Source organism: Salvelinus alpinus, chromosome 7 (assembly GCF_045679555.1).
Source record: "Salvelinus alpinus chromosome 7, SLU_Salpinus.1, whole genome shotgun sequence".
Classification (NCBI taxonomy): Eukaryota; Metazoa; Chordata; class Actinopteri; order Salmoniformes; family Salmonidae; genus Salvelinus; species Salvelinus alpinus.
Genome location: NC_092092.1, coordinates 6,535,316 through 6,549,658, shown reverse-complemented (window position 1 = coordinate 6,549,658; position 14,343 = coordinate 6,535,316). Strand labels below are relative to the sequence as shown.

At 45.6% G+C, this 14,343-nt stretch overlaps 1 protein-coding gene across 2 annotated transcripts in view; it reads left to right on the top strand.

The window, feature by feature from the left end:
- LOC139580361 (vinculin-like) overlaps positions 1-14,343 on the top strand; it is a 53,561-nt gene that overhangs the window by 23,125 nt on the left and 16,093 nt on the right. The window contains exons 3-8 of one of the 2 annotated variants that reach the window (XM_071408973.1): positions 3,571-3,721; positions 6,155-6,263; positions 6,944-7,066; positions 7,348-7,508; positions 13,201-13,291; positions 13,973-14,120. In XM_071408973.1, coding sequence (XP_071265074.1) covers positions 3,571-3,721; positions 6,155-6,263; positions 6,944-7,066; positions 7,348-7,508; positions 13,201-13,291; positions 13,973-14,120 — 783 coding nt within the window. Of the gene's footprint in view, positions 1-3,570; positions 3,722-6,154; positions 6,264-6,943; positions 7,067-7,347; positions 7,509-13,197; positions 13,292-13,972; positions 14,121-14,343 lie in introns of both variants that reach the window. The other variant, XM_071408972.1, reaches the window with a different exon arrangement.

Here is a 14,343-nt window from a genome sequence, read left to right as displayed (position 1 = left end):
TGAGCTTGTCTGGTCCTGCCTGCACACCCAGAGCCTCGTCTTCCAGCACCGTGGACAAAAACTGATTCTACCAGTTCCCTCTTTTAAACCGAGAAGAGTGTTTGTCCCGCAGGCTTTAGTAGGAAGTCAGGATTCTGTGGGAATTGGAACGTGTGTCGTGTCATTTGGCTTGTTGCCTGTTTCTGTGTAACGTACTGGAGGTTTTATTTTATTTACACACATACATACACAGCACACATGCCTTACACAGCACACACGCCCTACACAGCACACACGCCCTACACAGCACACACGCCCTACACAGCACACACGCCCTACACAGCACACACGCCCTACACAGCACACACGCCCTACACAGCACACACGCCCTACACAGCACACACGCCCTACACAGCACACACGCCCTACACAGCACACACGCCCTACACAGCACACACGCCCTACACAGCACACACGCCCTACACAGCAGACACGCCCTACACAGCAGACACGCCCTACACAGCAGGACACGCCCTACACAGCATGTATTAGGATTGAACTATGATATCGAGCCTGCCTGTGTTTCGCTGACTAGTAGGTTTCTTAAATTCACAATCTTCAGGTTTCTTATCTTCTCTTCAGTAGAAGTACACCACTGAGGCCATTTTCATCAAACCTGCTCAGAGATGTTATAGATATAGTGAGAGATGATCAGGAATGTTGTAATATAGATATAGTGAGAGATGATACACAACACAAAAACATCCTGTGGCGTTCTGTATTCGCATCGAACAGCCCCTGTGATATGCCACTTTTCAGGGAAGTTAGAAACCAATATAAACAGGCAGTTAGAAAAGCCAAGGCTAGCTTTTTCAAGCAGAAATTTGCTTCCTGCAACACAAACTCCAAAAAGTTCTGGGACACTAATGTCCATGGAGAATAAGAGCACCTCCTCCCAGCTTCCAACTGCACTGAGGATAGGAAACACTGTCACCACCGATAAATCCACTATAATTGAGAATTTCAAAAAGCATTTTTCTACGGCTGGCCATGCTTTCCACCTGGCAACCCCTATTACTAGCCTGTTCAACCTCTCTTTTGTGTCATCTGAGATTCCCAAAGATTGGAAAGCAGCTGCGGTCATCCCCCTCTTCAAAGGGGGGGACACTCTTGACCCAAACTGCTACAGACCTATATCTATCCTACCCTGCCTTTCTAAGGTCTTCGAAAGCCAAGTTAACAAACAGATTACCGACCATTTCGAATCTCACCGTACCTTCTCCGCTATGCAATCTGGTTTCAGAGCTGGTCATGGGTGCACCTCAGCCACGCTCAAGGTCCTAAATGATAACCGCCATCGATAAGAAACAATGCTGCGCAGCCGTATTCATTGACCTGGCCAAGGCTTTCGACTCTGTCAATCACCACATCCTCATCGGCAGACTCGATAGCCTTGGTTTCTCAAATGATTGCCTCCTCTGGTTCAACAACTACTTCTCTGAGTTCAGTATGTCAAATCGGACGGCCTGTTGTCCGGGCCTCTGGCAGTCTCTATGGGGGTGCCACAGGGTTAAATTCCTGGGCCGACTCTCTTCTCTGTATTTTTCAATGATGTCGCTCTTGCTGCTGGTGAGTCTCTGATCCACCTCTACGCAGACGACACCATTCTGTATACTTCTGGCCCTTCTTTGGACACTAACAACCCTCCAGACGAGCTTCAATGCCATACAACTCTCCTTCCGTGGCCTCCAATTGCTATTAAATACAAGTAAAACTAAATGCATGCTCTTCAACCGATCGCTGCCTGCACCTGCCCTCCCGTCCAGCATGACTACTCTGGACGGGTCTGACTATGTGGACAACTACAAATACCTAGGTGTCTGGTTAGACTGTAAACTCTCCTTCTAGACTCACATCAAACATCTCCAATCCAAAGTTAAATCTAGAATCGGCTTCCTATTTCGCAACGAAGCATCCTTCACTCATGCTGCCAAACACCCTCGTAAAACTGACCATCCTACCGATCCTCGACTTCGGCGATGTCATTTACAAAATAGCCTCCAATACCCTACTCAATAAATTGGATGCATTCTATCACAGTGCCATCCGTTTTGTCACCAAAGCCCCATATACTACCCACCACTGCGACCTGTACGCTCTCGTTGGCTGGCCCTCGCTTCAAACTCGTCGCCAAACCCACAGGCTCCCGGTCATCTACAAGACCCTGCTAGTTAAAGTCCACCCTTATCTCAGCTCGCTGGTCACCATAGCAGCACCCACCTGTAGCACGCGCTCCAGCAGGTATATCTCTCTGGTCACCCCCAAAGCCAATTCCTCCTTTGGCCGCCTCTCCTTCCAATTCTCTGCTGCCAATGACTGGAACTACAAAAATCTCAAACTGGAAACACTTACCTCCCTCACTAGCTTTAAGCACCAGCTGTCAGAGCAGCTCATAGATTACTGCACCTGTACATAACCCATCTGTAAATAACCTCTTCCCATACTGTATTTATTTATTTAGCTCATTTGCACCCCATTATTTCTACTTTGCACATTCTTCCACTGCAAATCTACCATTACAGTGTTTTACTTGCTATATTGTATTTACTTCGCCACCATGGCCTTTTTTTGCCTTTACCTCCCTTATTTCACCTAATTTGCTCACATTGTATATAGACTTATTTTTCTACTGCATTATTGACTGTATGTTTGTTTTACTCCATGTGTAACTCTGTGTTGTTGTATGTGTCGAACTGCTTTGCTTTATCTTGGCCAGGTCGCAATTGTAAACGAGAACTTGTTCTCAACATGCCTACCTGGTTAAATAAAGGTGACATAAATAAAATGTGCAGGGATGTTGTATTATAGATATAGTGAGAGATATTCAGAGATGTTGTAGATATAGTGAGAGATGATCAGAGATCTTGTAGATATAGGGAGAGATGATCAGGGATGTTGTTGTATTATAGATATAGTGAGAGATGATCAGGGATGTTGTTGTATTATAGATATAGTGAGAGATGATCAGGGATGTGAGAGATTATCAGATCTTGTAGATATAGTGAGAGAATAATAAAAGCCCCTCTTATTGGCCATGGGCTTCATCTGCTTGCCTTGCAGTATGTGATGGCAGGAAGTATAGTGATTTACAACGGGAGAAAGTCCACTTTTGCTGTCTGTTTCAAACATGAAATAAAGGGATGTTTTCTTTGTTGTTAGGTGGGCAGTAGTTTTCCATCTCGACACACTGCATATGTACAATATAGCCACTTATATCCATGATCACGTTCAACAACAGGAAATGAGCTGATACCAGGCTTGATGCCCAACTGGCTCTAAGAGACCTGATCATTAGCATCAGTTAGCTAACGCCTTTTTCATTTTTTACATTTTATTTAACCTTTATTTAATTAGGCAAGTCAGTTAAGAACAAATTCTTATTTACGATGACGGCCTTCACCGGCCAAACCCCGGACCCTGGGCCGATTGTGCGCCGCTCTATGGGAACTCCCAATCACTGGCGGTTGTAATACAGCCTTAATGAGCCATGTAACGGTATTGTTTTCCATTGTTCCCCTTTCCCTCTCTCAGGGTGGAGACTGCATGCACCAAGCTGGTGCAGGCTGCGTCCATGTTGAAAGCAGACCCTTACTCCGTCCCTGCTCGAGATTACCTCATCGACGGCTCCCGTGGGATCCTCTCTGGCACCTCTGACCTGCTGCTCACCTTCGACGAGGCTGAGGTACCGGAGAGTACAGTAGTGTACAGTGGCGTACCGTACAGTAGCGTACCGTACAGTAGCGTAGCGTACCGTACAGTAGCGTACCGTACAGTAGCGTACCGTACAGTAGCGTACCGTACAGTAGCGTGGAGAGAACAGTAGTGGAGTACAGGAGACTGGAGAGTACAGGAGACTGGAGAGTACAGGAGACTGGAGAGTACAGGAGACTGGAGAGTACAGGAGACTGGAGAGTACAGGAGACTGGAGAGTACAGGAGACTGGAGAGTACAGGAGACTGGAGAGTACAGGAGACTGGAGAGTACAGGAGACTGGAGAGTACAGGAGACTGGAGAGTACAGGAGACTGGAGAGTACAGGAGACTGGAGAGTACAGGAGACTGGAGAGTACAGGAGACTGGAGAGTACAGGAGACTGGAGAGTACAGGAGACTGGAGAGTACAGGAGACTGGAGAGTACAGGAGACTGGAGAGTACAGGAGACTGGAGAGTACAGGAGACTGGAGAGTACAGGAGACTGGAGAGTACAGGAGACTGGAGAGTACAAGAGACTGGAGAGTACAGGAGACTGGAGAGTACAGGAGACTGGAGAGTACAGGAGACTGGAGAGTACAGGAGACTGGAGAGTACAGGAGACTGGAGAGTACAGGAGACTGGAGAGTACAGGAGACTGGAGAGTACAGGAGACTGGAGAGTACAGGAGACTGGAGAGTACAGGAGACTGGAGAGTACAGGAGACTGGAGAGTACAGGAGAGTGGAGAGAACTGGAGAGTAGAGTAGAGCACAGCAACATAGTTTCTGGAAGGAGTTTCATCTCACCCTTCAACTGAACGTCTTTTAAACGACATTAGTTACACACAGGCATAACCCTCCTCCCTCAAAACAAATGTGTGTTACAACACCGCACATCTCCGCAGGCTAGAGGTAGTTCCTTAAACCAGGCAGCTGTACCATCACCCCCCCATCCATCAGCCTCCATACATCACCCTGGGCTCAGGGACAGTAAAACGGTACATGGTTTAGAGACAGGCGGCCGGGCTCAGGGACAGTAAAACAGCACATGGTTTAGAGACAGGCGGCCGGGCTCAGGGACAGTAAAACAGCACATGGTTTAGAGACAGGCGGCCGGGCTCAGGGACAGTAAAACAGCACATGGTTTAGAGACAGGCGGCCGGGCTCAGGGACAGTAAAACGGTACACGGTTTAGAGACAGGCGGCCGGGCTCAGGGACAGTAAAACGGTACACGGTTTAGAGACAGGCGGCCGGGCTCAGGGACAGTAAAACGGTACACGGTTTAGAGACAGGCGGCCGGGCTCAGGGACAGTAAAACGGTACATGGTTTAGAGACAGGCGGCCGGGCTCAGGGACAGTAAAACGGCACACGGTTTAGAGACAGGCGGCCGGGCTCAGGGACAGTAAAACAGCACACGGTTTAGAGACAGGCGGCCGGGCTCAGGGACAGTAAAACAGCACACGGTTTAGAGACAGGCGGCCGGGCTCAGGGACAGTAAAACAGCACACGGTTTAGAGACAGGCGGCCGGGCTCAGGGACAGTAAAACGGTACACGGTTTAGAGACAGGCGGCCGGGCTCAGGGACAGTAAAACGGTACACGGTTTAGAGACAGGCGGCCGGGCTCAGGGACAGTAAAACGGTACACGGTTTAGAGACAGGCGGCCGGGCTCAGGGACAGTAAAACGGTACACGGTTTAGAGACAGGCGGCCGGGCTCAGGGACAGTAAAACGGCACACGGTTTAGAGACAGGCGGCCGGGCTCAGGGACAGTAAAACAGCACACGGTTTAGAGACAGGCGGCCGGGCTCAGGGACAGTAAAACAGCACACGGTACAACCAGGGAAATTGTTTATACGGCACCACTGGGATTGGGAGAGGAGCACAGTAACAACACACACGTACACACGTACACAACACATGCAGCTGGTCAGGAGTAGACAGAGCAGGACTGTCAGTGGCACAGCATTATTATCAGGCCTCATTAACTAGACAAGCTACAGTACCGATGGTGGAGGTTATTCATCCTTTTATTTGTCTCCTCCAGTTGAGCTCAGATGACCTCTTTTTACAAGCCTTGTTATTTCCTTATGGTGTTTATGTAATAACACATTAGCATAATCACTACAAAATAATCACCTTCAGCGGTAATTCAGACCTCAAACTGAAAATGTTTTTAGACTGAACAATACATGTAACATGGATTAGGGTATAATGGATGTATTTCAACTGACTGAGTCCCTTTATATGAAATGTAACTCGGTAAAATCATTGAAATCGTTGCGTGTTGAATGTTTATATTTTTGTTCGGTATAGATTGAGGCAAAAGGTATCGCAACAAAACGCTGAAAGATACAGATATCACTAAGAAGCTAGATCAATATAGATTATCGATCCTGTTTCGTGTTCTTTTGATCAATTGCAGGTTCGTAAAATCATCCGTGTGTGTAAAGGTATCCTGGAGTACCTGACCGTGGCAGAGGTGGTGGAATCCATGGAGGATCTGATCACGTACACAAAGAACCTGGGACCTGGTCAGACCCTTTAAACTTCATTTAACACCTCAGTCTTTTAGCAGACACTCTTATCTAGAGCCACTTCCATTAGTGCATTCATCATAAGGTAGACAGGTGAGACGACCACATATATCACAGTCATAACCACGTAGTTACCTTGGCTACTGAGATGACTTGAATAATACAATGCATATAAACTGGGTGGTTCCAGCCCTGAATGCTGATTGGCTGACAGTCGTGGTATATCAGATTGTATACCACAGGAATGACAAAACATTTATTTTTACTGCTCTAATTACATTGGTAACCAGTTTATAAACAGCAATAAGGCACCTCTGGGGTTTTGTGGTATATGGCCAATATACCACGGTTAAGGGCTGTATCCATGCACTCTGCGATGCGTCGTGCCTAAGAACAGCCCTTAGCCGTGGTATATTGTCCATATACCACACCCCCTCATGCCTTACTGCTTAAATAACCAATAATATTTTACATTTACCTGACACTTTTATCCGAAGCGATTACAATGAATGCATGCATGTTTCTAATGGTAGCCCCGGTGCCAAATGCTGTGTTGACGTCACGATTTGATGAAATATTGAATGTTCTCTTCATGGATGGCCTGTCGTCAGGAAGTGGAAATGACTTGAGAGAAAGGTCTTCCGTAACTGGTCCTTTGTGTGGTTGTTCCTGTCCAGGGATGACGAAGATGGCCAAGATGATTGACGAGAGGCAGCAGGAGCTGACCCATCAAGAACACCGCGTGATGCTAGTCAAGTCTATGAACACGGTCAAAGAGTTGCTACCTGTTCTAATCTCAGGTGACTACTTCCTTCTCCTCTACCGCTTCTGTTCTCTTCTCTCTAAGGATCATTCTTATTTATATTATTTCTGACTGTAGAGGGGTAGATGGACAGGAAAGGTTGAGATGGGACTAGAACCCCCGGTGTCAGTCCAGAGTCAGCACCTTTGTCAGATTCTGACACAGGACCGTTTCTCTAACAGAATAATACTGGATCTTCACAGTTATCTATACATCTAACAAGTCTGTAAGAAACAAATCCCTTTTTTACTGGTGATCACTGTTGTGTTCTTACTACAGGTATCAAGATCTTTGTGACCACCAAGACATCTGGCAGCCAAGGAGTAGAGGAGTCTCTGAAGAACAGGAACTTCACCTTCGAGAAGATGAGCGCTGAGATCAACGAGATCATCAGGGTGCTGCAGCTCACTTCCTGGGACGAAGACGCCTGGGCCAATAAGGTACGGAGCTAGCTAGAACCACACCCCCCGGGGTTGTCTTTGGCCGGTGTAGGGAGAGGCTTCCCCTAGATGCCGATCTTGGGTCCGTTTTGTAACATTAACGGCTAATGTTAGGATTGGGGGGGGGGGGGGGGAGATATTGGATCTGTACCTGGGCAGCTTGTCTTTGCCCCTCTCTCTCACGCTCACACACCTCGACCCTCGAGAGCTGCTCGTCACAGACAAGGAGGAGGGTAAATGTTTTGACCAATCACTGCTCATTAGACCACTACTTCTACAGCTAAAGAACGCTGTTTTTTGGGGGTTTCTGGATCTGTATTGCGAGTCACAGCCCATGGCTTGGTCTGCTGAACACCCACGTGCGCTCACATACACATAAACACTCCCAGAATGCTGCGGGAGAAGAGCGCACAACAGCCTGTCCCCTGTCACCCCACTCTCCTCTGTCCCCTGTCACCCCACTCTCCTCTGTCCCCTGTCACCCCACTCTCCTCTGTCCCCTGTCACCCCACTCTCCTCTGTCCCCTGTCACCCCACTCTCCTCTGTCCCCTGTCACCCCACTCTCCTCTGTCCCCTGTCACCCCACTCTCCTCTGTCCCCTGTCACCCCACTCTCCTCTGTCCCCTGTCCCCCCACTCTCCTCTGTCCCCCCACTCTCCTCTGTCCCCCCACTCTCCTCTGTCCCCCCACTCTCCTCTGTCCCCCCACTCTCCTCTGTCCCCCCACTCTCCTCTGTCCCCCCACTCTCCTCTGTCACCCCACTCTCCTCTGTCACCCCACTCTCCCCTCTGTGATGTACTTCTTCTTTACTAGGCTTCTTACTTCTGTTTCCTCTTATTTTTCCGTTGGTATGTCTGGTTAAACATTTCTACATGCTTTGTTCTTCCTTTCTTTTGACCCCCCCCCCCCCCCCTCCCTGTAGAAGGTAAGCCTACATCTTTCGACCCCTACCTACCTTGCTGTGTGGTTGTGCATTCAGCAGCAGCATGTCTGGTAGCTCTCTGTCTGTGTGTTGATGATGGTCTTGTTCCATGTGTGTTTTTGTGTAGTAGATCACTGCTGTAGTAACTCTAGAAATGCTACTATATTAGATGCGCTAGGTGAGTGATATTATTAACATAATGGAATTACATATTTGGGGAAAATGTGCAGCAAGTTCTGAATGTATTTATTTTACTTTAACAAATGTTTTTCTTTTAATATTTAGTTCTTTCAAGTTTGACATAACATACCTTAAACAGCTGATCTGAGTGGTGGTCACTTGTACTATAGATGTTGGTAATAGGATGTTCTTCTCCTGTGCTATAGATGTTGGTAATAGGATGTTCTTCTCCTGTATTGTAGATGTTGGTAATAGGATGTTCTTCTCCTGTATTGTAGATGTTGGTAATAGGATGTTCTTCTCCTGTATTGTAGATGTTGGTAATAGGATGTTCTTCTCCTGTATTGTAGATGTTCGTAATTGGATGTTCTTCTCCTGTGCTATAGATGTTGGTAATAGGATGTTCTTCTCCTGTATTGTAGATGTTCGTAATAGGATGTTCTTCCCCTGTGCTATAGATGTTGGTAATAGGATGTTCTTCTCCTGTATTGTAGATGTTGGTAATTGGATGTTCTTCTCCTGTGCTATAGATGTTGGTAATAGGATGTTCTTCTCCTGTATTATAGATGTTGGTAATAGGATGTTCTTCTCCTGTATTATAGATGTTGGTAATAGGATGTTCTTCTCCTGTATTATAGATGTTGGTAATAGGATGTTCTTCTCCTGTATTATAGATGTTGGTAATAGGATGTTCTTCTCCTGTGCTATAGATGTTGGTAATAGGATGTTCTTCTCCTGTGCTATAGATGTTGGTAATAGGATGTTCTTCTCCTGTATTGTAGATGTTGGTAATAGGATGTTCTTCTCCTGTATTGTAGATGTTGGTAATAGGATGTTCTTCTCCTGTATTGTAGATGTCGGTAATAGGATGTTCCTCTCCTGTATTGTAGATGTCGGTAATAGGATGTTCTTCTCCTGTATTGTAGATGTCGGTAATAGGATGTTCTTCTCCTGTATTGTAGATGCCGGTAATAGGATGTTCTTCTCCTGTATTATAGATGCCGGTAATAGGATGTTCTTCTCCTGTATTGTAGATGCCGGTAATAGGATGTTCTTCTCCTGTATTGTAGATGCCGGTAATAGGATGTTCTTCTCCTGTATTGTAGATGCCGGTAATAGGATGTTCTTCTCCTGTATTGTAGATGCCGGTAATAGGATGTTCTTCTCCTGTATTGTAGATGCCGGTAATAGGATGTTCTTCTCCTGTATTGTAGATGCCGGTAATAGGATGTTCTTCTCCTGTATTATAGATGTTGGTAATAGGATGTTCTTCTCCTGTATTATAGATGCCGGTAATAGGATGTTCTTCTCCTGTATTATAGATGCCGGTAATAGGATGTTCTTCTCCTGTATTGTAGATGTTGGTAATAGGATGTTCTTCCCCTGTGCTGTAGATGTTGGTAATAGGATGTTCTTCTCCTGTACTATAGATGCCGGTAATAGGATGTTCTTCTCCTGTATTGTAGATGTTGGTAATAGGATGTTCTTCTCCTGTGCTATAGATGTTGGTAATAGGATGTTCTTCCCCTGTGCTATAGATGCCGGTAATAGGATGTTCTTCTCCTGTGCTATAGATGTTGGTAATAGGATGTTCTTCTCCTGTATTGTAGATGTTGGTAATAGGATGTTCTTCTCCTGTATTGTAGATGTTGGTAATAGGATGTTCTTCCCCTGTGCTGTAGATGTTGGTAATAGGATGTTCTTCCCCTGTGCTATAGATGCCGGTAATAGGATGTTCTTCCCCTGTGCTATAGATGCCGGTAATAGGATGTTCTTCCCCTGTGCTATAGATGCCGGTAATAGGATGTTCTTCTCCTGTGCTATAGATGCCGGTAATAGGATGTTCTTCCCCTGTGCTATAGATGCCGGTAATAGGATGTTCTTCCCCTGTGCTATAGATGCCGGTAATAGGATGTTCTTCTCCTGTGCTATAGATGCCGGTAATAGGATGTTCTTCTCCTGTGCTATAGATGCCGGTAATAGGATGTTCTTCTCCTGTGCTATAGATGCCGGTAATAGGATGTTCTTCTCCTGTGCTATAGATGCCGGTAATAGGATGTTCTTCTCCTGTGCTATAGATGCCGGTAATAGGATGTTCTTCCCCTGTGCTATAGATGTTGGTAATAGGATGTTCTTCCCCTGTGCTGTAGATGTTGGTAATAGGATGTTCTTCTCCTGTGCTGTAGATGTTGGTAATAGGATGTTCTTCTCCTGTGCTATAGATGCCGGTAATAGGATGTTCTTCTCCTGTGCTGTAGATGTTGGTAATAGGATGTTCTTCCCCTGTGCTATAGATGCCGGTAATAGGATGTTCTTCTCCTGTGCTATAGATGCCGGTAATAGGATGTTCTTCTCCTGTGCTATAGATGCCGGTAATAGGATGTTCTTTAGGTGTTCTATTGATCCAGAGTACTGCTGAGTCATGTGCTATTGATTTATCTCTCTTCTCTGTCATATTGCTTTCCAGTAAGATCAGGTGGCCAGTTTCCAGAATACAGGTTAAGCCTATTCCTGTTCTTAAAAGTACTTTCAAAGGATGTTCTCCATTGAGCATGCTTCTTTTCTTAGTCCAGGCTTATTCTGGGCTTATCCAGTGTCCGGGAAACTGGTCCCAGAGGCAGTGGGAATGAATCATGATCTCTACAGTAGTAGAGCAGTAGATTTTTATTCATGGGAGAAAGGCACTCAAATTGTTAAGTGGTCATAGTAATTGACTGATTCCAGTACTCCGATATTGTCGTTGTGTAAAAACAGTGTTTGTTTGCTCACAGATCTAACTAGGTTCCATATATACTCTAATGTCGTCTCACCTCACGTGATCCTCAAACCTAATAATCCCCAACGCAAAAACCCTTCACTGGATAGAGTGAGTTTACTGTTACAGAGTGTGTCTTCTTGTGTTTTTAAAAGCATTGGTTACTCCTTTATGTCCCCACCTATCAAACCACCTGCCCACTTCTCAGCCTGGCTTCATCACTTGATAAAGTAAACCTTGTATGATGTGTCCCAAATGGCACCCTATTTCCTGTGCAGTTTCCTGTGCATTTCCTGTGCGGTTTCCTGTGCATTTCCTGTGCAGTGCACTACTTCTGACTGGGTCCTGGTTGAAAGTAGTGCACTATATAGGGAACAGGGTTCCATTTTGGACTTTACACTGCTGTTCACTTCCAGGCTGATGGCACCAACACACAGTCATTTCCAAAGTTCAACTTTGACTTTGCTCAATCTTCCGTCTTAATACTGTGGTAAATCCCACCAATAGGCTGGTTATCATTGTCGTCCTTTTCTTTGACAAAAATGTTTTATCTTGGAGGTATAATAATATTATTATTGTTACGTAACATGCAAACCAGATATTTTGCAACATGTTGTAACATTTGCATAGTTCTCAAGGCTTCTGGTTGTTTGCTGCTGCAGAGTCCTCCCTTTGTTGAGTTACATTTATTAGTTCAGTGATGTGGACATGCAGAATGGAATAGATCTGTTCTTGTCCCCGAAGGACGAAGGCTATAAACTCACATGACTAGTAGCAGGTAGAACCGTCACTTGTGTATCTGGATAGATGTCCTTCATGGAGTAAAACGTCATAAACTGCGTAAAGTCATTCAAAGGCTACAGTGTCCTTGTATAGCCTATCATGCAAACTCCTGGAAAAGCATCTCCCTGTGTGTCTCACTCTGCCACATGTTGTGTATAACAGCTCTGTCCCAACTCTTGGCTGATGAATAGACTCGTTGTCAAGCCGTCTCTTTTATATTTGTTGTATTTCCATCCCTTCCAGATTGAGACACAATGGGACAGTCACAGTAGATGGGCTTTTTATGATGTGAAACAACACCCGTATTGACATCGGGTTCCAAATGGCACCCTATTGACTATATAGTACACTACTTCTGACAAGAACCTATAGGGCACTGATCAAAAGTAGTGCACTATGTACAGTAGGTAATAGGGTGCCATTTGGAACTCACACGACTGTGGAAAGTGATTTGATTTTAAAACAGCATGTGCATTTTTACAGTTGTGTGTTGCTGACTGCCAGAGGTTAATGAATAACAGCAATGCTGTACATCTGAGGTACAGATAATATCTGGTGTGTGTGTGAGACAGCTTTTTGCAGAGTTGTGTGTGTGCTGTAATGGTTGTGATCATGGGGGATGTCATGTCTTTGCCGTATCTAACGTCATGATCCATGTGTTCATCTGTGTGAATGCTGAGCTCATGTTCATCAGTCATCATCACATTAATGAATTCCCCAAGCAGGCAAATAATAGCATGAGATTGCTCAAACTCCAAACACATGCTGCAAGATCTGGCTCCTTGACAGACATGCCATTACCTTACTCTGAAGATATATATTAAACTACAGAAGGGTTACCTTAAAAAGGAATCATCATTAGGCAAATCATTGCCTCAGTTTCTGACACAATTATTTGTATATGACAATCCCTGTATATGCTGTAGTACAAAGTCCAAATGTGCCTAATTTCAGTCTTTTTCAAAAATGTTTTTTGGGGGGAAGTTCTAGACCAAAAGTTATTAGTTATTCATGCATGTTGTCTCCCCTGACCCTGTTGTTGACCCTAAAGGATACAGAGGCCATGAAGAGAGCTCTGGCGCTCATCGACTCTAAGATGACCCAGGCCAAGAGCTGGCTGAGGGACCCCGACGCCCAACCAGGTAACATGTCCTCCCAATGGCTCAATATACCAGGGTTCATTAGGGCAGTGCTTGCAAACCTCTCCTCAGGGACCCCCCTAGACATTTCACTATTTGTGTGTAGCCCTGAACTAGCTCACCCGATTCAAGTAAAGGGCTTGATGATTAGTTGACTAGCTGAATCAGGTGTGTTATTTCTGGAATAGTTTGAATACAGGAAACAGCTGGGGTTCCCTGAGGAGAGGTTTGTAAACACCTGCATTTGGGGACACCGTAGAAAAAGACAATCTATGAAAAACAAAAACAATGGCAAAAGAATTCAGATATGACGTCTTTGTTTCATCCACTGAGTTTTGAAACTACGGCGCACGATATGGTTCAATGTGCCAATAAATCAGCACAATAAAATTTGAAGCTAAAATTGGGATCATATATATTGTGCTAATGACTATATAAAATAATGTAACGGAGCGTAATGTACAATAGGGAGAACAAGGCAAAATTAGGAATTTATGTTAAGTACGTGTAGGGCCGCCATCTTTATACACCACTGCTATTGTTTTTATTGGAGTCAAAGTAGTCGCTCCGTGTTTTCAGTCGGGTTTCTTCTGTTTGGTGCCAATTGAACAGGACCCAGTTGTCCTTTTTTGTCTAGGTGTTTGTAACATTTGTCTTCTGTGCTCAATGTGTCCTGGTGATCAGGGGACGCAGGAGAACAGGCCATCCGTCAGATCCTGGATGAGGCTGGGAAGGTGGGAGAGCTGTGTGCTGGGAGGGAGCGGAGGGATATCCTGGGCACTGCCAAAACCCTGGGGCAGATCACTGACCAGGTGTCTGAGATGAGGGCCAGGTACATAGAAAATAATAATATATGCCATTTAGCTGACGTTTTTAACCCAAGTGGCTTACAGTCATGCGTGCAAACATTTTATGTATGGGTGGACCCGGGAATCGAACCCACAATGGGTTCGATGGGGGGGGGGGGGGGGGAGTAGTGCTTCGGGGGGGGGAGAGTAGTGCTTCGGTGGGGGGGGGGAAGTAGTGGGGGGGGAATATGCTGTGATTCCTGAAAA